The 24,709-nt window shown below is 45.0% G+C and overlaps 1 protein-coding gene across 1 annotated transcript in view; it reads left to right on the forward strand.

Annotated features, from left to right (window-relative positions):
• Window positions 1-323: 323 nt before the first annotated feature.
• Window positions 324-24,709, forward strand: part of LOC108885080 (cadherin-6) — a 74,829-nt gene continuing 50,443 nt past the window's right edge. The window contains exons 1-2 of the mRNA XM_018679262.2: window positions 324-579; window positions 19,767-20,149. Coding sequence (XP_018534778.1) covers window positions 19,913-20,149 — 237 coding nt within the window. The 5' untranslated portion in view covers window positions 324-579; window positions 19,767-19,912. The remainder of the gene's footprint in view (window positions 580-19,766; window positions 20,150-24,709) is intronic.

Below are 24,709 nucleotides of genomic sequence, written 5' to 3' on the forward strand. Positions count from 1 at the left end.
GCTTACAAGCTTTTATAGGAAGCAGAGTTTAACTGGAGGCTTTTTCAAAAATAACCATTTATTGATTGATTCAAACCCACACTCTCTGACAACCTCTGACTTTGCAACTATTAAATATGGGATTATGCAAATGTTAAAAAAAAAAAAAAAAAAAAAAAGCGCATGCACAATAACATTTAGCTCTTATTATTAAACTTGAACGTGGCTTGGCAGTTGAAACGCAGCCCCACCGGAGCTCTAATCTCTTCTTCCATCTTCCTTTTGTTTCTGTCGCTCGTGTGTTTTTTTTTTTTTTTTTTTCTTTCTTCCTTCCTTCCTTCCTGTCTTTTTTTTTAACCTCCCCCCTTCTCGTTTTTTTGCCGTGTTCTGCTGGGGACTTGTGAATGGCAGCCAATGGGAGGGTTGAGTCCCCTCAGCCTCTCAGCCTCCCTGACATCCACACAGCGAGAAGTGATGCAGCGCGACTGAGAGACGCGCAGTTGAGGTGGAACAACGGGCAACAAGATCTGCAGTGAACGGATACACTTGACTCCGACGGCGCGCCTTCGCTTTTCCTCCTAGAATAAACTTCATTTTCAGGTGAGTCGGGTGCTTTGCTTACAACTTCTATCCGCTGTGGAAATTGTGTCGTTTGTGACACATTTCGCCGCTCGAACACAAACCAGTTACTTCTCCTGCAGCATTTCTATCCTATCATGGTTTGTCCGAGCCGGGTTATCCAGGGCTGCTCACACACTCATGACTGATAGGGAACAGTTGTGTCGCTTTGTGTAACGGGCTTGTATATGTTCCAATGAAATCGCCAGTGGAGCTAAAAATCCCTCTCTGCTGTAGACTAATTAGTGGAATAACTTCGCTCTTGGAATTGGAAATGAGTTTGAATCGGAAGTTATTTGTGTTCATTCCGCTAATAGCGTGGGTCAATCGGTGGCCAGCGGGTTCATCAACTTTTATGTTTTGTTGTATGTCTCTGTGCGTCATTCCTATTCATTTGTCGGAGCGGAACGTGCCCCTCCGGTACAGAGGTCCCGCACGACGCAGTACGCTTGCCCTGCCGAGCGCAAGTGATGCGCGCGTGCACAGGCCCGGGCTCTAAACGCACCTTCTTGCCGTATTTTATCACGTTTGAAACTTCAGGCCTTTCCAGCGCTCGCTTGAATCTATCTGTGAGGCTGATTTCTCTCCCCACCCTCACCCCTCCACTCCCCCCTCTTCACCGTTGATCTTGCTGCAGCCAGTGGCAAATCCACGGGATGCGAATCGATGCAGGTGGGACAGCACGCTCTGATAAAGGCGGATGACTGTCTATCTGTGGCTGCCTGCCGCTGCACAGTGATGCTCTGCTGCCTTTTTTTGTACTTGCTGAAAGGGGGGGCGGGGGTGGGGGCTTTTTTGTGGGGGGTGGCACTCCTGGAGTTGACTCAAGTTTTCTAAAACAACATGTCCTCCAGCGTTATTGACAACAAGATGATATCAGTGATGTGGCTGTGAATATTTAATGGACTTGCTGAATAATGCAGTCAGGGCTATAAAAGGATTAACTTGGCTTCTTTGCTCAAAAGTTGCAGGTATTGACAGAGTGAAGGGGAGAGGATGTAGTGAATCTAACAGGCCTGTGCAATCCTGAAAATTGAATTTAGTGCTCAGGAAAGTTTTACTGTCCTTCCTGTTGCCTGCAGATTGCTCCATGTTAGTTACTGTGCTGGCTCAATGTAAGCCTGAGGTAATATGCCTGAAGGCGGCCAAGAAGTTGTTTGGGGGAGTATCGTCAAACTACCCGGGGAATATTCTGCAATAATCACTCCTCTGCACACATACTTTTTAAATTACAAACAAGGACCGTGCTTATGAGGGGAGATTGGGCAATGATGTAGGCTCTGAAAAAGAAGCATTGCTTTTGTAAAGATTAGGTTAACTTCACTGCTTGTCTTTCTTTCTTTTTTTAATTGGTATAACTTCCAGCTTGTGTTTAAATGGTAGAGAGCAGCTTGGTGAAAGAGAATCATCTGAACCAGAACAGGTTTTGTGGTCCAGGTTTTTCCATACGCTGGTTTGAAGTTCAGAGATGAAAGGGACAGAGTAGAATCTGTGACTGATCAAAGTCATACAGAAAACACGGCAGGTACTGAATATTTAAAGGCTCTGCAAATAGAGTTCCTGTGTGAGTGCATGTGTGTGTGAGTGCATGTGTGTAGGGTATGTGTGTTTATGGTCAGAGGTGTAGGAGTGCTTTGTATGAAGATGTTGAAAGTAATATTGCCGAGCTGATTCGACAGGCAGGGGAATAGACACATCAGAGCCATCTGCATTCTTTAAACCAGAGCTCAGATTACAATAGACAGTCCCTCACATTGCATCTTTCTCTTCTCCCAAATATCCTCACTCCGCGGGTCATGTGCAGCAGCTTAGGGGATATTCCAAAAAGCTTGAGTCTCAATCTGTCCGGCCGGCTCCAGCCTGTCCCTGTGAGCGCTGACGTCACGGGATGGTGGGTTTACCCGACGGCCAGACGATGATGACCGGTGACCCGAGTTGATTACATTATTTGTGCTCCAGATGGGCAGCATCATTTTGATGTGTCCTGCTCATAATATTGAATGTTTCGAGTCCTCTGTACGGCGGCATCTGGAGCTAATAAAATCCTGTCCCAGTGGCTGCTGTCTGCGCTGAAGCACACTCTGATCCCCTATGGGAATGTCTCCGGCCTCCTTTCCCTCCTCTCTGTGTGTTTGGATACTTGCGGACATTTGTTGAGCTTGCATGCGCAGCGAGTTGCTGTAAAGTGTGTGTGCTTTGCTTACGAATGTTTGAAGTCAGTGGCAGAGAGCACTCCTGGGCATCGTAGTTCACTAGATGCACCTTGATTGTTTGAGTGCATTAGTCACGGTCTGTATGATGTGATAATAAATCATGACGTTGTTTGTACTGCGAGTGCTCCGGGATTCCTCCTAAGATTTTCTTGTGCCAAATATTTATCTGGAGATTCTACTTTCAGTGCCAGCCAACTGGGCTTCTCTTTTTTTCTTGCCTTTCCTTGTTTTTTCTTTTCTTTTCTTTTCTTTTCTTTTCTGTTCCAGAACAATGCCCCCTGCTGTACAGGACAAGCTTGTTAAGCCACTTCATGATGGAATGGCATACTTGACTTTTCTCCCCCTCTTTTATTTCTGGGGGCTTCTTGTGACCACTGGAGAAAATTTCCTGCAGGCACAATGGCTACTTCATAACTGCCTCTTGCTAATGAGACAGATTCCCTTCACAGACGCCTATTTATGGAGCAGTCTGAACAGTAACTGCACAGAAACCACAATAAGGCGAGACGTACTTCTCGCCCATCACAGGGTCAGGAATTATGACGTCTGTTTCTAGTTAAATCTACTGTTGGCGGGGGGGTGGCCGTCACCTTCCCTCTGAAGGTCAACCTGACTCCCAGATTGAATTTGCTATGACTAAAAAAGACGCTAGAATTAGACGGGATACAGTTAAGCCACAGCGAGGCTGTTTCTCGACAGGTTTCAGCAGAAGGGATTTGAGAGCTGGACGGTGGCCAGGAGAGTAGAACGTCACTGTAGAGTCTGCCTAAATCCCCAAAAAGGCCTATTTTGCTCTCTGTGTACTGAGAAGATAAATACACATGGATCAGACAATTTACACCTCACTTAACAATGGGTAATTATCTCTCCCTGCTTTGTGCAGGAGAACGCCAATTACACAGAAATATACTCATAAATCTATTTTCAAAGTGCTTGGACAGAGATATGGTGCGTGTGCTGTGTTGTATGTACAGCACTGGATGAAGCCGATAGTATACAGTGCATGGCTTAAGAACTGGTGATAAGAGAAGAGTCCAGCTTTATACAGTATGGCACACAAGGACGGATGTGACTATGAAATCACTTAGATTCATGTCTTTGGGGTGGGAAACAGAGTAAATTGCTGCCAATGTTGAATAATGCAGTCTGCCAACAGCTTTTTTTCTCCCTCTTCCCCCTCAAACTGTGGCTTGGCTCCACAGCTTTTCTAATTATGAAGTGGCTGAGAGATAGCTTCACAACTCCCGATACTGTGGTGGCGGTGAGCGGAAGCTGGCCGAATAGCAATCTAACTGAATTACCAACAAAGCCTGACAGACTTGTGGAGTTTAGTGAACATATTTGCGAAAAGTAACATCCCCACCTACCTATTCAGTCACGAAATGTAGACACAGACGCACAGACACGGGCTAACACACATTTTGAAGTAGGCACACACAAACACACACAGGCACAAATGCAAGCAAACAAACATAGTACAAAGAGGGAAGGTGTACAGTTCTCCGCACGCTTCTCAGCACAATTTAACAAGATATATTAGTCACCCAGGAGGCAGCAGAAAGCCAGGCATCCACAGTGTGCAGCAGACTGCAGTCTGACAGTGGGAGATAGTGATTTACAACAAAGCCCTGTAGACCATGGCACAATTTCAGAGTTGTGGAAATGACACTGGTAAAGCAGGGGCATGAAAGTCTATCCACAAGCCACGTCTCATTTCTTACACCATTTGCCCCGGGAAGGGGAAGGTGAAGAAGGAGGGGGCATATGACAAATTCAGTATTGTAGCTACCACACAATGCCCAGTTGAGCCCGGGAGTTGAATTCTGTTTGGGTGTCATCTAAAATATGAAGGAAGGAAGCCACCTTCAAGGACGGAGAACATTCCCTCTCTCTTAAATGTGAGGTGAAATCGATTTCTTGACCCTGCGAGCATAGCGTTAGGCTTTGGATTGGATTTGGAATTAAATCTCTATATCCAATATGTGTGTGGGGGGAAACAATAATCATCTAATAGTGGAAATCACAGATCCAGATCACTATCAAAATCTAATCAACTGTTCCTTGGCTTGAGGCTGATCTCTCCACCAAATTTCATGGAAATTTGTTCATGAGTTTTTCAGACAGTCTGCTGACAGGAGGTGATAATAGGACTTCCTTGGCAGAGTTAAAAATATGCTCACTGATTTATATTTCAAAATGAAAAACATGTATCAAAAATTTGGTGTTTTTGTCAAAATTTCACCTTCTTGCATAATTTTTATGCCCCATGAGTGGAGTGTCAAAACTCTGACACTGTAGCCTATGTACTGACTAGTTAAAAAAAAGTAATTTAGTTAGAATGACTGGAAGAATATACTATCATAAGGAAAATGTGCTTTTTTTTCAATTCATCATACTTTCAAAGGGGTGAATTCTGTCCCAAAAATTCACATTTTGTAGTTTCATTATTTTTATTTCCCTGATCTGGTCATCTGCTGCTCTGCTACTGTACATTATCCTACAGGAAGGAAAAACCTTCTGGAAGTAATGTCCTGTATGATGTGTGTGTTTCAGCCCTGCCTTGAGGTAGCTGGTGCAGGAGGAAGAGTGTGAGTGAGTGCAGCAGACAGATCATGTCCGCAGGTCCTGCCTTTCCCCTCTAGTTGGATTCCTGTCTGTGCAAAGCCCAGAGGCTTAACTCTGGCTGCAGTAAGTGGACTGAGGAACGCTAAACACTGTCTGGGGGAAGGCTGCTGAACATGACAGCCAGTTAATAAGTGTATGGAAGACGAGCAAGTGCATGAAGGAGTTGGGGGTGTGGGGGGGCAACATTGTCTCTGACTTTTGAGACTTTTATGGAAAGCAAAGGGAAGGAGAGGGGTGGATTGGTCAGGAAGGGGAGGATAATATTGACTGTCGGATGACGAGAGGGTAATAGGAGATCAGAGAGTCCAGCCACAGGACAAGAAGCATTAGCGCCTGACTGGAGTACAATGAAGACAGAAGGCAGTGAAGGGAAAGGGTCGGGTGGTGGATAAAAGAGGGGAGACTTTGAAAGAGTGTAACGCTTGTTCCAAGTGAAGAGAGGTATGGCGAGAGAAGGCGATAATGATGCTTACTTTACTCCTGCAAGGCAGCCGCAGTCGGAGCTGTCAGCTTCAGGCAACGCAGGCTGGTGGGACGCTGTTGGGATGCCACTTGGTATGTTAACCCCCAGACACTACTGACAGTATGTGATAGATTGCAGGTGTGTAATTACATGTGTGTTTGTTTGCAAGTGTGAGAGAGACGGTGACAGTGAGGGTGTTTGCGGGCCTTTGTGCGTGCGTGTGCATATTGAGGTGTGTCTTTGTGTGACTTTTAGCGTGTCAATTTTTCTTGGCAGCGGTGAAAGCAGAGTGATGTGATTTTCCCCTCTAACAGCCTCCAGGAGTAATGATCCAGGTTATTGCAGATGACGTGTAACACCTCAACCCAGCGGGCATTGGTGCTGCGAAAACCTGTCCTTATAGGTTAGGCTTCAGGGAGACTGTTGTACTGGTGGCAGCGCCGTGCACACAATTCCTCTGTCTCCTGAGCCTGTCACCTTCAGATGGGCCCCTCCTTCTGTGGATAATGGTCTCCTGTCTATGTTGTGAATGATATCTGGACTCCATTGTGTGCCCGTTTCCTCCGCTGCACTATTGTCCTGCAGAATGCCTTTGTGAGTTTTTTCTTTTCATTTTCATAGAGGTACAATGTGCAAGCTGTATTCTGAGGTGCTGCAAATGAACAGGCAAACACATCAGCAAAGGTCCTATTTACTTTCTATCCCCGGAGTAAAAAAGAGAGGTTTCTGCCATTGTTTTGTTACCTCTCAAAACATTAGGATGGTTCATTGTGAACGAGAGAAATAGAAAGACCTCCGCACAAACTACCTGCTGGAATCAAAGCATGCGTACCATTCTGGGACTGTATATTCCACAGGGACGGACACAATACAAGCGCTCTGCAGCATCACGGGACATGCAGTAATAACAGCGTGCTGCTGCATCAGGCTGAATAATACCCAGGGCGCCTCTCAGACAGTTGGGGAAACCTGTCCCCTTTGAGAAAAGGTCATTCTTTGAGACCCCCAACAGCTGAACACTGTACTTTGACATGAATAACTGACAACGGATGTGTTCAGGTCTCAGAGGCCTCCAATTACTGTTTGACGCCGCTGTCCGTCAAAGACAAATGGGCCAGGACCTGCCACAGGACCTTCAAGTTGCTAGAGCAGTCAGTCTCTGAATCCAGCCCTGTGCCAGAGGAGCTGCAAGTGCTCTGCAATAATTGAGTTTGATCTAATGAAGACAATGCCAAACTTGGGTTATTGTTTGCCTGAGGACAATGCAAGAGAGTTGAATCCATTGTTGGGAATAATGCCAGGGGAATTTCTTTGAAATGGAAAAATTGCATTAAACATTCCATTTGTATTAATTATATTGTGCCTCTCATTAACATTGGTGCTGTTCGCAGCTGCAGCAGTGCTGCTGGTGGTATTAGGCTTAAAGCAGCACTCCAAGCAATAATATTAGAGGCAACCATCCATGCCTGAGGCACACTGAAACTGCCTGTGATGTCACTGAATGAATGAATATCGCTTTATTCTGAAGCATTGTGTCTAGACCTTTGGTCCTACGAGACGTCAGTCACTCAAGTTACTCACCACTAGATTCAATTAATCATAGCCTTAATTCAATCCAATGGCCGGGCTTCCCAGCTGTAAGCCTCTAAGTGGTTTTTAAGAGAGCTGGAGTCTGCTGGTGTACTGGAGCTAGAGGGCTTCCCATCTAGCAGGGATTTAGTGACACTCCAGAGGTCAAAGGTTAGACTCACAGAGGCAGGTGGAGTGCTTACTTGAGTCTGGCACACACTGGAGTGAATGTGCAAACACAAATATACGTAAGCACACACTTGTGCAGTTGAGCACATGTGCAAAAAAAAAAAAAAAAGTGCAACTGTACATTTAGCTACCCACTCATCAGCTTCCCACACAAACACCAGGAAGCAAGTGTGTGTGTCCATGCATGCACGCACACACACACACACACACACACACACACACACACAGAATACAATGTCAGAACTCGACCTACAGTAGCAGAGGCAGACACTTGTGAAATGCAGTGCGGATCTCCTCAGTCTCATAAATAATGGACGTTGGTGAAGCATCTGTCAACTTTTCTGTCAACCCTGTTCCAGATGGGAGTCAGACAGGCCAGGCCGGAGCAGCGTGTTACATACACATAACAAACCTCCATCCAGTGTGTCTCATGCACCCGCGCCCTGTTTACATCAGCACACTGACACCTGCATTCACCTACACACCTCAACCTATCTGCTGATTTATTAGGTCTTGCACCCTCCTTCCTTGAATGTTTCTTCTTGGACTTGCCCACGACACACACCAGCACACAAAAACAAATTCAATCATCGCAAGAAAAAGAGCAAGCGTGCTCTGAAGACCTCCTTCGTTCAATAAATAAAAGCAAAAAGATATATTCTGTACTCTGTCTAAATACACACACATTCCCCACGAGCTTTCTGAGTAAACGCATCAGTAGCGCCTCCTCACTTGGTGGTGGGGAAGTGGTAAACACACACCTCCAGCGCCCTACATGTTTGTTGACTTAAACATGGCACAGCTCACTTAACATTAAACACTCGCTGTGAGTTCCTTCCCAGTGTAGCCACAGAGCTTTGCACTCACAAGTCATACTTCCTTGGCATCTGGCTCAGAGAAATCTGGGTGTGTTGTCCACGGGCACGAGGCCAGGAAGAGGGCAGCGAGCAAGCAAACGAGCGAGCAAACGAGCGAGCTCGGGGGGCTGTGCACTGGAACAAGTTTGGGTAGCGACTCGGTCTCTGTCTTGCTTCCCTTCCCCTCTGGCAGCTGGGTGTTAGGATGAGTGGGTCGGGTGCTGCCGGGTGGCGGTTACTGTACGGTTGCTTTATGGACTAAAGCACTGTCTTCCCGGCCTTGTCGTAATAGAGGATTCAGCTCATAAAGCAGCATCATGATTTGCAATAAGCAGAGTTAGGGGAGAGTAATGAAGGTGTAAATCAACTGAGCCATTCTTTTTTTTTCTTCTTTTAATCTGACGTTGGCAGTCTCTCTCCCTCTCTCCTTTTTGTTCTGTCCGCTCCCACCTCCTCTGCCTCTTTCCCCCCCTTTCTCTCTCCCTTTGCAGTAATGGAAAGCCTGGCACTCTGTAATAAAGCAGAGTGAGCAGCAGTATTAGTAAACAGTCTCCGCAATCATTCAGCCAAGTCCAACTCCTTTATTTTGTGTGTGTGTGTGTGTGTGTGTGTGCAAGTATTTCATACCCCCATACGGTGTTAGGGTTGTGGGCGTGGGGGCTAATGAATGAGGATGGAATGAGGAGTATTTAATTCCAGTCTGGGAGAGGGAGAGGCAGGGACCATTTGTTGGGCCTCCTCATAAGAACGCCTTTGTTTTCATTTTTTCACAGAGGTTCTGAACAAAAAGCCTTCTTTTTTCAATGGCAGTGTTGGGAATGTAGATGCAAATTTGCTGCATACAGGCTTTGCAAAGAGGAGTAGGACCACACAGCCATCAGCAGGGCACCGGGGCTCGCCTCACTCACTGCCCTTTCCCTTAAATAAAGACGTCATCAGAATTTTTGAAATGGAGTAGTAAGTTGGATTGGAAGCAGTCATCAAAAGAGAGGGTCCAATACTTCTGAGTTAAAATGCCTGGCTGGGAATCATGTTAAAATTTCCATTCCTCGCTCCAAATCGATCGTATGGGTCCCTGCTCTCCAATATCCGTGGTCACCTTTGCTATAAAGTAGGGTATTACTTCTATAATGCAGTGGGGTTTCATTCTGTGACCAGTGAGGAGAGGAAGGAAAAGAAATGTATCTGGTGACCTCAAACGCAAAGAAATGATGGCTGAGGATAATGAAAGAAAGTGGCCTGAATTTCCAAGATATATATGTGTGTGTACATGTATGATATATATCGGTTTGCCAGTTCATGAGCAAGATTAGTTGCTTGAAGTCCGCCCATGACATTGGGTTGAATTATTTTCCTTGTCTGCCTGTTTAACTCCAGGTAGCCTCCGTGGATGCGTTAATGCAGTATTGATTGTTTATCTGTAATAACACCGTGCTGTTGCCGCGCTGGTGACAACAGGGGAGGGGGAAGGAGAAACAGGAGAGGGTTTGGGGATAGAGGGGAGGGTGCTGCGGGTGGTAAGGTGGTGATAGATAACATGCTATACCCGCTTTTGACTGGTTGCTGGCGATTGTGAATCTGGGGGTAAAACGAGGTGGCTGAACATATCCTATCTGGCAATAGTCCAGGTGTGAAATGGGAAATAGAAACTGGGGTGAAAACGTCAGTGCAATGTGGCCGCTGCTCGATAAGGCTGTCTCCTGTCTCCGAATAATTCAATCTCCTGCTCTGACCATTCTGGTAACTTCCCGATGCCCGTGCCGGTGTCCACCCACTCTCTGCCCCTGGGCCTGGTGCCCATATGGCCAGTTACAGTGTCTCTCTGTGACCTATGGCCGGGCCTGTTGTTGAGCCAACCCTCCTGAGGAGCTTGGTAATTACAAATAAGCTGGAAGTCACACCAGCCATGAGAAAAGGTGAGTGTGATTAAAGATGTGTGTACAGCAAAGTTCAAGGGGTGCTCCACTGGCACGCCAGCATATTGAATCGTGTGTCTCTCCAGTGCTCTGGAATCAAATGCTAACTTGGATCAATCAGGCTTCTTTGTTCATTAGAGTCGTCCGTTTCCCAGGAGTGGCAATAAAAAAACAGCCCATCACAGCGCTCATTTCAGTGATGAGGCAGCCGTCCCTCAGGGATAACTAGCTGAGGTAAATAAACATGAGTCACAGTTAAGGTCAGAGGAGATCATGGCCGTCGGTTGTTCATCTCAGAGGACGCCTGAATCCTTTTTGACGTGATTGGATTGAGAACTGTGCAGAAAGACCCTTATTTTAGCAGCACCACTGCAGCATCTATTCAAAATGTACCACAAGAAATGAAAAGCCAGCAAATATCCCCTTCATTTCTTGAGGAGCATCGCTAACGAAATATGTATTTATTTATTTATTTATGAGGCATTTGAATTCAGATGCCTTTACAAATTGTGTGGCTTATTCTTGAATGGTAGGCTACTCATATGATTCGTATTATTTTCATTTGTTTTTTATCCCAAGGCTGGGCTGATACCCTGGCAGAAGTCTTGCCTGTGACAAATGGCTTTCTTAACACTCAAATGCCTCAGTGGTTTTAGTTGGGTGCAGTTTTAGAGAATTTTGTCCAATTTAAGAACAGTCAAAAGCCAGACGTATCAGTGCCCGTCTCTAGCTTTTGAGTGTGTCTGAAGCCTCCGCTATTAATAATGTAAAAACAGGTGCTCCTAACTGTCACTGTGTTATTTTATGGTGGGCTTCTAGGTAAGGTCATTACTCTTTGTCGAGGGGGAAACACATTTTCTCCACGCAGCCTTTTATTAGGGCCATATTTTAGGTGTGTGATGTCTTTGTTTTAGCTCCATGTATTATTTAGTGTTGTGTGACAATTGTGTTTGTAGCTGTCTTGATGCTGACCCGCTGTTACAGTCGATATACGCCTGAATGGAAATGTGCTTCCACATCGTTCCCTCTCATGTAATTGTCACAACGGGAGGGTGAGACAAACGTGGGAACACAACTCTCTCACTGATTTTCAATTCACTGTGCAAAGTTTGACCTTTGTGTAGTTCAATCAATGTATCTGCTTCCAGAGACGCACTATTCATTTAAAAGCAAAGGCTGCAAAATGATCTAATATCCTGGTAGGGCAATATTATTAAGGGGTAAACAACATTATTGATATAGAAATAACAGCTTTTAATTACCCGATTTATTGCGAGTATTATTCCTGTATTGATGCAGCTCTGGCCTTTTGCTCCAGACTGTTCAGGGCTAAATGTACAGAAGAACAGACGCCTGCGCTTGACTGCACATGGCACACACAAACACTTGGGAAGCAAACACTGATTTGCATAGAGACGGAGGCTCCCATAACCACCAGTGTATTACCACAAAGGCCACAGTGGGGAAAGCAGGAAGCCGGCCGACCCCTCCATTGAGCCTTTTCCATCCTCCCATCCCCACCCCCCGTCATTGTCAGTCCCTCAGAGGAGAGCTGTGTTAGACCACACGGCCGCTGGTGACAAAACATGTGCTCTGGTTGAACACACAGGGAAGCAAACAACCGAGGATGTCTCATCTGCTTATGTGTCACAGGATGAATGCTATTAAACTATTATTTCCTTGCTCTTTATGTGCGAGGATGTCTCGTGCCCCTTTGTTCTGCCATCGAGCAAGGATGACCACATCTGTTTTCCACCAGGGTACTAGGCGTTATTAATCTTTGCGAGAGGACATTTAGCGAAATCAAACCTCCATTTATTAGCCCCCAGCGCAGGACTGAAGAACTGGCAAGGGGAGATAATGACTTTAAGCTCCCATTTAGTCAATTAATTCAGAGAAGTGGAATCAGAAACTGCTCGCTAAAAAGTGAGAGTCTCTGTTGTTTATGATGACACAGTTCAAAACCATATTTCAGGGCTGAAAGTCATTATTTGGCACTAGAGTTGGAAAAAAATGACGCTTCCCTAATACGCTAAGAGAATCAGAAATGACTTCGGAGAGGAGGGACCCTTAAAAATAATGTGCTGAGAGGGTCCTCTTCAACTGCTGTTCCGCTCGATGGTAAACACCGCCATAAACACTGGTGCAAGTTCATAGAAGCCCATCTTTGTTTTTGTCAAAGTGACAACAGGGAGAAAGAAAAGGGAGTGAGCTGAAGGAGAGAGCGGTGTGTGGAGAGCTGGCAACCCGCAATTTAGTCCAGACTGCAGAGACATAAAATCAAGTGCACTAGAGGAAGGGTTACTTCAGGAGCCCTCTGTGGGTTCTAAACTGGGCCACTCTGACGACGGTTGCGAGAGCCTCGGACTGAGTGATGCGAGCTCTGCTGAATGATGGCACCGTGGAAATAACTAGAAAACAGGGAAAATAGGGGGCTTTCATTGACTTGGCCCAGATTGTATGATTTATATGGGTTATTTGGTATGCATTTGGGCAGCGAGGCAAGGTAATGTGTTTGCAGTGAGCTCTGGAGTGGTGCACTGGGATGAATGCTGTGGGCACACCCCTGCCTTTGACAGGGATAGCACGAGCTAATTTGTTTGGATTACTGTCATTCAGTCAAAGGCACAGTGTCACCTCTCTGTCATGTATGATTAAACTGATTAACCACGTAAGTCCATAATTTGAGGGTTTCATATCAAAGACTTGTGTGTCCCTTTTGTGAAGAAAAAAGCTGTTGCCTGAAGGTTATTTGTCAGTATTCCCTCAGGTATGATAGTGGATAAATATCCAAGAGGTAAGAGTTGAAATGTTGGTAACACATCTTGGTAGTGAAACTTAATGTGCTATTTAGAAGCAGAAAGAGGGCTTAGAGAACCGTTAACTAAATCTTGGTGCTATTCCAGTGTTGTAGGTTGAATCCTAATTTTCGACTAGAGGACTCTGGTGTTTTGCACTACAGTGCAGACACTCAGTCAGGAATTTTGCTTCAGCTTTGCATTCCAATTTGACTGGGGATTTTCCGCTGTTTATTCACCAGCATTTTACGATGATGATTTTGCCCTCCTGGATCCGTAGATTTTTATTTTTTTTGTATTTTCCTTTGTTGGTAATATCCCCCATCTGTCTGAAATCTCCTTTAAGTGATCAATTTCCTTGCCTTAATCTGTGAGGCGTCTGTACGTCACATTGGAGTGGGTGAAGTTATTTTCAAGACAATGCGGCAGTGTGTCTAGACGGTGTTTCTCAGCTAAACAAAAGATCAATATATATTGACAGGTTAGTGAGGGAATTTTTTTCTGTTTGGTTGCATCTGTATCCGTTTTGTTGCAAGGGCAAGGGACACACAAGGCTTGTTTTTATACAGTTTTTGGTAATTTGGGAACTCGGTTGTGAACCACTAACCCACATGGGCAATAAGACAAATGGAGAGCCCCGGATTTGGGTCGAGCTCACGGTTCCCCAATTCACACTTGGGATTTAGCTGTAAATTTCTCCAGCGAGCAGCATAACATGTATTGTGAATGACACCTACTCGGAGTCTGAGTCCTCCTAACAAACTCAGTCTGAGATGAAGCGAGGGGGATGAGGAGGGGGCAGGAGGAGGAGGCGAGGAGGCCAAAGAGAGCAGAGACGGTGGAACAGCGTACTGCTGACACCTCCGCACATTAGCAGCCTTTAAGGGCCTCCTCTGTGGATTGTAACATGACCACGTTACCTGTGGCACCAGTGTCCAACCCTCCTCCCTCTCCTCTCCCCCATGCGCCTCCCTCCCTCCCTCACCCCTTCTCCTCTCCCTCACCCCCTCTCCTCTCCCTTGCTCACCCCCCTGGCTGACATTCTCCTCTCTCACTTTTAATTGCACCCCCGGGGCTCTTTCTGGGTTGCTGTGGAAGTCTTCGGCTCAACGGGCGCGATAGGGTGCTTTGCCGTGTCGCTCATATCCCTCGTTAGGGAAAAATAAAAAAATAAAAAACAGGAAGAGAAGGTGGGAGAGGTAGAAGAAGGTAAGAAAAAGAGGAGAGGAGTAGGCCTACTCTAAGAGGTCACTCACAAGTCTAGATTAGCCTAAAATGCCACCCAGGCCTGCAGATGTGCACTGGAAAGGCCATTAGCTGGCCAGATCCAATATGTATTGACGAATGCATTTGTGTGACTCTCTATGTCCCTGTCTCTATCCTCACGGTCCTGTGTTCGATAAAACCAATAGATACATTTAATAGCTAATTGTTCAGATTCAAAATGTTATCCCAGGCAATTCTTTGAGCGTAGAATCACGGGGCATTCGAAAATTGGCAGCAGACACATTAATCTTGCTTACCCGGCACCCAACACAATGCACAAGTCTTATTGCTCTATGGCGACTCCACACAATCTGTGACAGGCAATTTAAAGCAATTTACTTTTTTCATTTTTTCATCAAGCATTTTTTTTAATGCAATTAAATGGCACATGATATGAAGCGTAGACGGGGCAGGCGAGAGAGCGAGACAGTGAGTGTGTGTAAGGAGGGAGAAAATAAAGGCAGCCTTGTGCTTGTTGTAAACACTGCCTCTTAACTGGGAGAATATAATTATGGTGTCATGTTCTATTACACACCTTCATTATGACGATGGCGCTCCCTGAGAAAGGGAACAGGGAAAGACGAGACCTGTGGCTCTTTTACAAAAATCACCTACAGCGACGGGTGTTCATGGAAGATGGCTGTGAACAAGAGCATGCTCGCGCTTTCTTCTGCACTTTCTTAGTCATGGTTACACAGCCTTGCTCCAGTTTCTGTTTCTTTCAAGGAAAATTGCAGCTTATTACAACTTGGGTTTGGTGTTTTGGTCCTCAACAATGTCACAGTGACATTGCCACTATAGGGTCTGACGAGCCATGGAGCTAAAACTGAATCAGAGCGCACCTGAAATGTTGTTCAGTAATAAAACTGCCACCACAGTTGAACCAGGACTTCAGGCTGTGAACTGGAATAGATGCTGGCTATGCACAATTTGAGTGATTATTTTATTGTTCCCCTCTGTATCCTCTTCCAAAAAAGTGTGGCTAAAGTGTGTTTAGTGTAGGGTTAATGTAAAACTTGTCTTACTGTCTGTCTGCTCATGCTTCCTGACCTGTCAGGACCTGCCGACACATTTTCATCATCATTAATCTGAGTAATTAACTTGGTGCCAATATTATGAATAACACCCAAGTTGAAAGAACCCGACTTCAAATTCCCTTTAAGTCTCCCCCCAGCTTTCCATTGACTTCACTCTTACTGTACAAATGTAAAGAGGCAGGCATTTTGTCGTAGCCACTGGGCTACATGTGGCACCATAGCATTCTTAACCCGCTGTGACATTTTTTGACGTAGCAAAATAAAGCTTTAGCTGACTTACTCCTGGTCGTGGTCCCTTGTCAAGAGAATTATCAGGGCATGGAGCTGTACAATATGGCTTCCAGGATATGACAAATGTGGTCAAGGGGCGAACGCTCCTTAGGGACGGCAAAGCCCTCCATACAGTGAAAGCATTAGCTTTCCACAGTGACATTATGAAGAAATCTATTGAAAAGGCCGGCTTCCCAGTGCTAGGGGACTCAAGGTAGAAAGCTTCATGAGTCCACCCAAGAGACCGACTGGTATTTCCAACCACGCTGAAGCCTACAGCAAATCAATAGCTCAAAGTCCCACATGCTCCTCACCAGCGTCAATTAAGTAAATTCATAAAGTCGAGTGTGCTGGGAGTTGGGGGAGAGATATAAAAAGGGAAATACTACAGAGAGAGGGGGAGAGAAAGTGGGGGAAAATCATCCAGGCATCTCGCAAATTTGGATAGGAAACAGAGCTTCTGCCATGAGAGTTGCAGCTTAGTGAAAGTAGAGAGTGGTAGTCTGAGAGAGTATTTCTCTACGGGTGTTATTAAGAAGCCTGACAGTCCATCTCACTTTCACCTGCCTCCATCAGCACACGCACTGTTGACCTGGGAGTCCCCCCCCCACCCCTCCTCCGTGCTGAGCCAGGCAGAGGACACATGCAAAGTGACTGGCTTTCAGCGAAAAGCCCAGCGATAATGCATATCAGCTCAGGCCTATGCAAGCAAAGTAGGCAGAGACAGGGGGATGGGATGTGGAGGCAGGAGGGGGGAGGGTGGGAGAGAGGTGGAGGCTGGGGGGAGTGCTATAAACTGCAGCGCATGAGGGAAAAGAGAAAGAGGGGACCTAACCCTGCAGCTTCAACCGCTCGCAATTTGCCTCATAAGGGGAAAGCAGGGCATGCCTTGGCTGCCTCTGGAAGACAGGTAGCGTAATGGATGGGCCAGTCTCCCAGCCTGACTGCTGACACTGCTCTGACAGGACGTTTCTACCTCTCCTTCACTCCCTCTCCCCCTCCGTTTGCCCCTAAGTGTTGTCACAGTAACTACATCTGAAATCAAAAACTTTTAGCGTTTGTGCATGCTGAAATTGCACTTCACGCTCACATCTAGAGGGTGTAAACAAACGCCGGGGTTGGAATTTGTTTAAAGAATAGCAGAAGTTCATGAAGACATTTTGACTCTCCAAAGTCATCCTGCAATGAAGTTTACAGACCTGTCATCCTCTGATGTTTCCTGACACAAATACAAGCAAACTGAACAGCTAACACTTAAAGAATTTAAAGGCTAAAGGCCAAGATGTCTATTAGTGGTTAGTAGTGGTTAGAAAACTGGTTTAGATAACATATCACATATTTTCAGCTTCTCAAATGCTAGAATTTGTGAGGACCATGACGTGTGCAAACTGTGGCAAAATGAGGTGCACCACAGCGATCCTGATAAAAAACAGTTCACAGTCGACTAACGTCTCGACATGATGTTGGAGTCTGTGCCCTTGCTGCGCTCTGGGATGGGTTTGTAGGAGTGAAAGTAAACAAGATAGTCAAACTGTCTTTATGAAGCAGTGAAACAGACAGAGCCAAATAGCTGAAAAAATACTCACTCTCAAACTCTCCATTATGTTTTGAACTGCATGCTTCTTTGCTGCAAATGGCTTGACAGACGGGCACAGGAGTGAAATATGCAGCAACTGTATTTTGTTTATTGAGCCAACAAAGATACCCAGTCGACATCAAAACCTCTGTATAAAAGTTGCTACAAAGCTGTCCCAGTCGATGTGGTGAGACATCTGTTTGTATAAAGCTCAGCGGTTGTGCTGTGACATTGCTTGATGGTTTTTCTTTATTTCTCTTGTATCAGATTTTCAGATACTAAACTTAGCGCCAGTATCCAAGACAAAGCTGTGGTATTGTGACAGCTTCCACCGCTGCCTCCACTCCCCCTCAGCCAGCACCTTTCCTCTCACTCCTCTTCTCTCGCTCCATTTCCCTCACTCCCTTCAGTCTGTCTGGCTCCACTTCTGCATGCAGGTCAGGGTACTTAATTCATGTCCAGAGACATCGTTTGCTCATTCCCCAACATACTGTGTGAGGGAAGCCGACCAGATCTGCCATACACTGGGGCTAGACTGCACCCTGCTCTCCCCCCGAACGCCCCCACCCCCAGCTCCACATGCCTTCTGAGAACGTGCGATATGGAGGAACGTTGCAGACGCTCCCCAGCGGACCCACTGATAACCCCCCTACCAAACCCCAGCCGAGGAACACTGGCGGCCTGGATATCGCTCAGCCTGGGAGGAATAATGAGAACAAAAGCAGAATACATGGCCTTCTTTCTCTTTCTACCTACCCCTCCCTCCTCCTCCACCTCCGTCCTGCGCTCTTGTTCCGTTTCCTTGTCATATTTGCCAGCGCGTTCTGCATTGGCCTTCGGAGGACGGTGGACAGAGACGGAGGGAAAGGGAAGGGTGGGAGAAATGATTGAGAGACGGAGAGTGGAGATATTCCTCTGCCCACATCAGGCCCCTTCTCTGTGGTTTGCAAACAGTCATTTTGTTCAGTATCTTTACACTGATCTTAAGGTAATAAACTGGGGTTGACATTGCCCAGGGTCTCCATTGGCATTCTGCTGGGTCTGATAACAAAGTGTGCAGAAACAGATTGTTTAAAAAGATAGAACGGGCCGCTCCACATAGAGCCCTGCACTCTATTAGATGTTGATTCAGGGGCTTAATGCAGATAAAGTAGCTCTACATGTGCTGTACAAGATGTAAGCCTATACATTGATGTGTAAAAATGTCTAATCTGATATTTATCAGGTTAGGCAGCACTCAGCCTGCCCATCAATAAGATGACTGACATTCAACATACAGTATGTGTGTGCACATGAATGTATATCAGGGCTTGTGTGGATCCCAATGTATGAATGTGTGTGTGTGGGAACAGAGAATATTAACCACACACAGAGCTGGGCCACAGATTTAAAGTCTGCTTTGATCATTTTGGTCTCGTGTCTGTGTTTGACCTGAACTTGATCACTCACAATCTTCTCTCTGGAGTATTTTGATGTTAATGAGTTTATCAAGATGGATTTATATGGAGATAGGGTTACAACTAATGATTATTTTTCATTATCAAATTATCTGTCATCATTTTTTTTTTAGATTAATTGTTAAGTTTATAAGAGTCTGTCTGATCTCTATTACTCCTGAAATGAACCTGAATTTATGAAGACATAAAGCAGAGAAATGCTGAAAATCTTCACATTGCAGAAACTGATTCCAAGTGAAAGTTTGCCATATGTAGCTTGATAAGTGACTCACTTAACAAAGTCAGTGACTAATTATTTCAGCACTGTGAGGGAAGTCTGAACAGATGTTGTTATTTTGGCAACATTTTGACTTGGCCAGGCTTTCTAAAGTGATTTCTCTATGTCATAGGTCACCTCAGATCTAACATTTGAGCACCTTAAGCTCCCTTTCTAAATCCCCTGCAGTAGATAACTGTTTTCCTGTCAGACATTCCCATTCTCTGGATCTAGACTCTTGTTTCTTTACATGTATTTGAAACATGTCTCTCATGTTAACAGCCATGATAATATCACACGTTAACAAAGTCATTAAAGTGACTAACAAGACTCAGCGAGGCCTTAAGTCATTTGATTTCATTCAAGTGTGTAGTTTATTTAGTTCATTCATGTATAACCTTTCTTCCTTGTTTACAGTCTTGTTGTTTTGACATATTTTGATTTTTAGGTTTTATGTTTTCAGACATTTTGGCTGTGAATGAACTTCATACATCTCTATTGATTTTTATGAAACACTTGACTTGGAGTTTCAACTGTACTGCATCTTCAAAAAGCCCTAAACTTTACCCAGTTGGTTTTGACTACAGGTTGTGAAACAAGATGAGAGTTTGTGCAGTAACAAATTGCTGCCTCCCCTCCCAATATTGACTCTCTGTTTTTCTGTGTAAATGTTTCAGGTGCTGGTTACCACCCTATGTGAGTCTGAGGAGCCTTTCCTGCTTCAGTAGATTACAGCATGAGGACTGATCCGATACTCTGACCAAAGACCACTGGACACAGACCACTGAGGGGGCAGAAGACAGAAGGCTGTGGTGGTGTGGCCATGGATAGAAGGAAAGTTTACGTGTTGATGGTGCTGTGGGCCATGGCCCACCTCAGCTCTCCAGGGTACAGTCTCAGAGCCCTGCGAAGGACTACAGGGGGGCGGAGGGGGTCCACAGGACTGACAGGACAGGACGCCAACGGAGTGCCGCTCAGGCGCTCCAAACGAGGTTGGATGTGGAACCAGTTCTTTTTGTTGGAGGAGTACACCGGGACGGACCTGCAGTATGTTGGAAAGGTAGTTTAAGAATTTCCTCTCTTTCTTTGCTCTTCCTTCACCAGACACACACAGACCACACTGTCTCATCTGCACCGCAGGCAGAGTCCACCTCAGACCAGATCACTTCCAAAACCAAGCTCACACATGATTATTACACATAGGCTGAACTATGCAAGACAGAACATACCAAAAATATCTAGATCAGTTCAAATTCAATGACACTGAGCCACAATATAGTCTCTGAACCCTAACACCTTAACACAACTAAAATATCACCAATGCATATATTTACTGCATGCATTAAAAATGCCTGGTCAGGTTTGTAATCTTGTTTACTTATTCTTTGATCAGATAGTTCCTGATAGGAATGAAAATGCTAGTGTTACACTGTTTTATTTACACAGAGTTGTTGCAAAGCTGCTTATGCTTAGGCACATTTGAGAACTTTAGCTTCTTTTATTAAATAAAACTGAAATGAATGAATAACAAAGAAGAGGAAAAAGTTTAAACAGCACCCAGCCCTGCTTTTAACCAACATAGACCACATGCAGACAAACTGTTTTTATTTCTGCTCACTGACAACAGGTCGCTGTCTGTCAGGGTTATCACATGCTGCCTTTAGAGTTTGGGTTAGGGTTTGTCTAGAAGTTGTGGCATAAGATTTGATGTAAATCATCTACCCGCACTAACCTGTTTAGACCAGTTACTCCACCATCAATCTCCTTTAACAAAGCAGAAATGTTTCTGTTTATATTCTGGACGATAAATTGACGCTTTTTCTGACCCATCCAGGAGTTGCAGTTTTCAGAGGGGGCTTAGATCTCTTGAAGGAGCTTAGCCCAGATCCAAACTCCCTCAGAATTTAAACTCTTGCCTTGTGTTTTTCAGTCTCAACAGCTGTTTGTTCAGAATGAAGGAGGGAAGTAACCCTGTGTTTGGTGTGAGCAGCCATAACCACCCACTAAAGCTGAGCAGAGAGAGAGAAAAGAGCACCACTCTCTAAACTTCATCATTAGACAGCTCAGGGTGACTGGCTACTCTGTTAAAGCTGATAAGTGGTCTCTAAGAAGTGAAGACAGCACAGAAGTGATCACTTTAGCAACAGAAGATGAAGCAAAAACCTCCATCTCACGAATTATAACTCCCTCTGCCTCTGTGCATCAAATCTGCAGCACTCAGTCTCCTGCAGTCTCTCTCACTACTTGCTGTCTCTTTCTCAGTTTCCATTGTTTGCTTATGGATGTGGGACTTATTTTACTTTAGTTTCCACAAAGCCACTGTAAACACAACACTAGTTGAACTTTTTACATGCAGACAATTTGAGAAGTTGCTATTTTTTGTTCATTTAAAAATGTCTCATTATGTACTGTCTTGTCAATACATATTTATGAAGACAGAGTTCTGCAGTTTTTTTTTTAAATCCTTCCCATCCATCAAACTAAACAAATGCAAATGTGACCAGATATTGCTTCATTTACATAGTCACAGTACACAAAAAAATTGTGACTTGTGATTTTGCGATACAACAGTTTTGGAAAGTTAAGTTTCTGTAATAGAAGGAAGAACCTAACTACCTGTGGGGCCTTTTCTCAGCAACATATTGGATTTCTATACAATGTCATCATCCTCTACAGACTGGAAAAGAAAGGAAAAGATCTGCTCTTAATGAGATGCTTCAAAACAAATAATGTATAAGAGTGTATCGTTCTGTCTTTGAGAATACAAGAATCATCCCATCATCTGATAGTAGACATGACATGATACTCCGATCCGTCTAATGCTCATATATCGGACTTCTATCCATCCGTCCTCAGGCTTTGTTTGCTGTTGGCTGTCCAATATATTTTGTGCTTACTGTCAGCTCTGTGGCTGCCTGCACAATGTCCATTCCACTCACATCAAGCCGTCCTAAAGCAGCTGTCTTGCCCTACAGTAAAATACGACTTCCTCCGAAGGTATTATTTGCTCAACAAAATGAAAACACAGTGTCGACCCAGATAACATTGGGGGATATACAAGAAGACGGGCCAAATAATGCTTGCTTTACATGCAGCAGAGCGGAAGTCAAGATATCAGTCTCCTCTTCCAACCTACTGTAATTGAGGAGATTGTGAAGCGTCGTGGCAAGGTCAGGATGACTGAGGGGGAAGAAAGGCTGTTTTGTGCAAGGAGTTGAATGGGGCTAGTGCTTTGCATTCCTATCGTGCGTCCACGGAGGATAGAGTCATCCAACCAAATGAGATTCTGCAACATACGTCCTCCCCGAGTGAGGGTTGACTTTCAGCCCTGGTCTAAAAGGATTACATAGCTTGCTATGGTATGAGGCAAGCAAATACGAGAAAGAACATAAAAGCTGAAAAGAACAAAAAAAAAACAAAAAAAACAGAGCGAATGAAGATCAAAAGTAAGTACCAAGCATGATCAAACCACTTTGTCTTTAGAGAGTGGTGATTGATGTGCCACTCGTCCTTTTAGCTTGTAAAAGGACTAATAGCAAAAGAAGAATGGATTATCTGAGTGTGGTGTATACTTAGAGAGCCAGAGGCCGCAGCCTAAGAGCCCGTCTCCTGAAGACGCCATTAAGGCATCAACCTTCGAGTACCACACTTAATCATGATTTTGAGCGCTTGTTGTTTCCCCAGAGTACATGCAGCTGGGCGCCTTTCCTCGTTGTCAGCTCACTAGCCAGTTGTCACATAGGACTGCAATACGTAGATTTTATCTGATTGCAATTACTGTTTGTTAATTGCTAGATAAAGTACAAGTGATGAATGAGGCCCTAAAGGGAATGAATAGCTTTTGAGTTGAACACATGGCCCAACACAGAGAACAACCATCTGCATCAGTATCCTCAGGTGGAGGCCATATTTTCATAATGTCGTAGGTCTCAAAGAAAAAAAAAACTGAGAAACACAAAAGAGAGGATTTTTGTCATTGCTAGTGACATCATGGCATCCGGAGAACAGAGCATGGAACAAAACCACTTTTGTTTTTCCTGAAAAAAAGAAAGAATTGGAAATAACACAGTGGCATGTTATTATAAACAAGGGAGCAGCTCTTGACACAGTAAAAGATAGAATGATGAAACTGCACTTGAATTACAACATCCTGTCTCCACTTATTTGGGAAACTCAATCTCTCCCGGTTGCGTTTTGTTTTCTTTCTCTTTTTTTCCACCTTATTTTTTTTCCGACGAGTTGTGAAGAGCTAACAAATGGAATTGCAATCTTTCCTGAACAAGCGTAACAAAAGCAGTTGGAACAGGAAGGAATTAAGAGGAGCGATCGAGATGAGAGGGAGATGGAGACTCTGGCACTGTCTTGTTGGAGAGCTGGTTGGCTGCTAATCTTGCTAATCTTGCTGTATTGGCCAATGATTTTTTTTCCTGCAGGAGGGGAATCGTACACAGCCTCTCATTAGCAGGCAAGCTGCATACAGGCCTCGGAGGGCCTGGGCTGTCACTGGGGGAAGAGAATGTTTGTTTATTTCATTATTTCTTACTTTACCAAAGGGCACATATCCACTGAAAATGTTTAATGGCCTGTGGTTGAGGAGTGTTTGTGCTGCACTATCATATCTCATAAAGTATTTACAGCCCCTGATAGGCCCCAGTGGTTCTGGGCCTGGTGGGTAGACTCCTCAACATAGTCCCTAGCAAGTGAGCAGTGTTCTCTGTATGTGAACAAACACGCCAACGTGCACGCAAACACACACGCCTGCAAACACTAGTCTTCCATAATAGGCTGGAAATCAGAAGAAAGGAAAAAAAAGGAACACAGACGTAATATGCTTCCCAGTCCTGTATGACTCAGCGGTTGAGGCATCCTGGGGGAAAGACTCAAGCGTCTTATGGCAGCGGAGTGGAAAGGTGCAGGGTTTTTGTGTGTTTGTTTGCAGGGGGTGGGGTGTTTTTTGGTCTCTGTTCATGCTCCCCCATTACCAGCTGCTCACCTTGGCAGAGAGGCAAGGAGTTTGCAATATGGCACAGGCCTGGCTGTACCCGCGCCATGGCAACCCCTGCGGTCTCCAGCGGCGACCTGGAGCACACATTGGCAGTGTTTGTTGATTAGGCGATAAGTTCCCGCATGTGCACTGGGAGGGGTCGGCTTCAATTATGCTCCTCTCCCTCGCAGCGTGAGCGGCGGAGGAAAGGGTGTGATGGGGTCATGCGGCGACGAGGCCCCGGCAAACATCTGTCTGACAACATTGCAGGGGCGAAGCGATGTCTGAGCGAGATACACTGACATCACCACGGCACCTCGCTATTGTCTCAATGCTCTCACTTGCCTACTACTATTTCAGACACCCGTCGGTTTTGTCAGGGTGAGATTAATTAATTTTCTATCATCAAACATGTAGGCTTTTCCACTGCATTCCAATATGTTGTCGGCCAAGTTGTTTTCAAATGAGGGGGGAGTGGATATGACAGTGAAGCAGGGCTGTAGCCAGGATTATAGACTGAGGTCAGGAGTCCAAATTGCCCCATGCAGCCCCACCACTTGAATTAATTTACCAAAAAGGAACCAAAATAGTTTAATTTTCAGATTTAATTTTCAGTCATTTAACTGTGGTTTAATA

Source organism: Lates calcarifer, linkage group LG24 (genome assembly GCF_001640805.2).
Source record: "Lates calcarifer isolate ASB-BC8 linkage group LG24, TLL_Latcal_v3, whole genome shotgun sequence".
NCBI classification, from domain to species: Eukaryota; Metazoa; Chordata; class Actinopteri; family Centropomidae; genus Lates; species Lates calcarifer.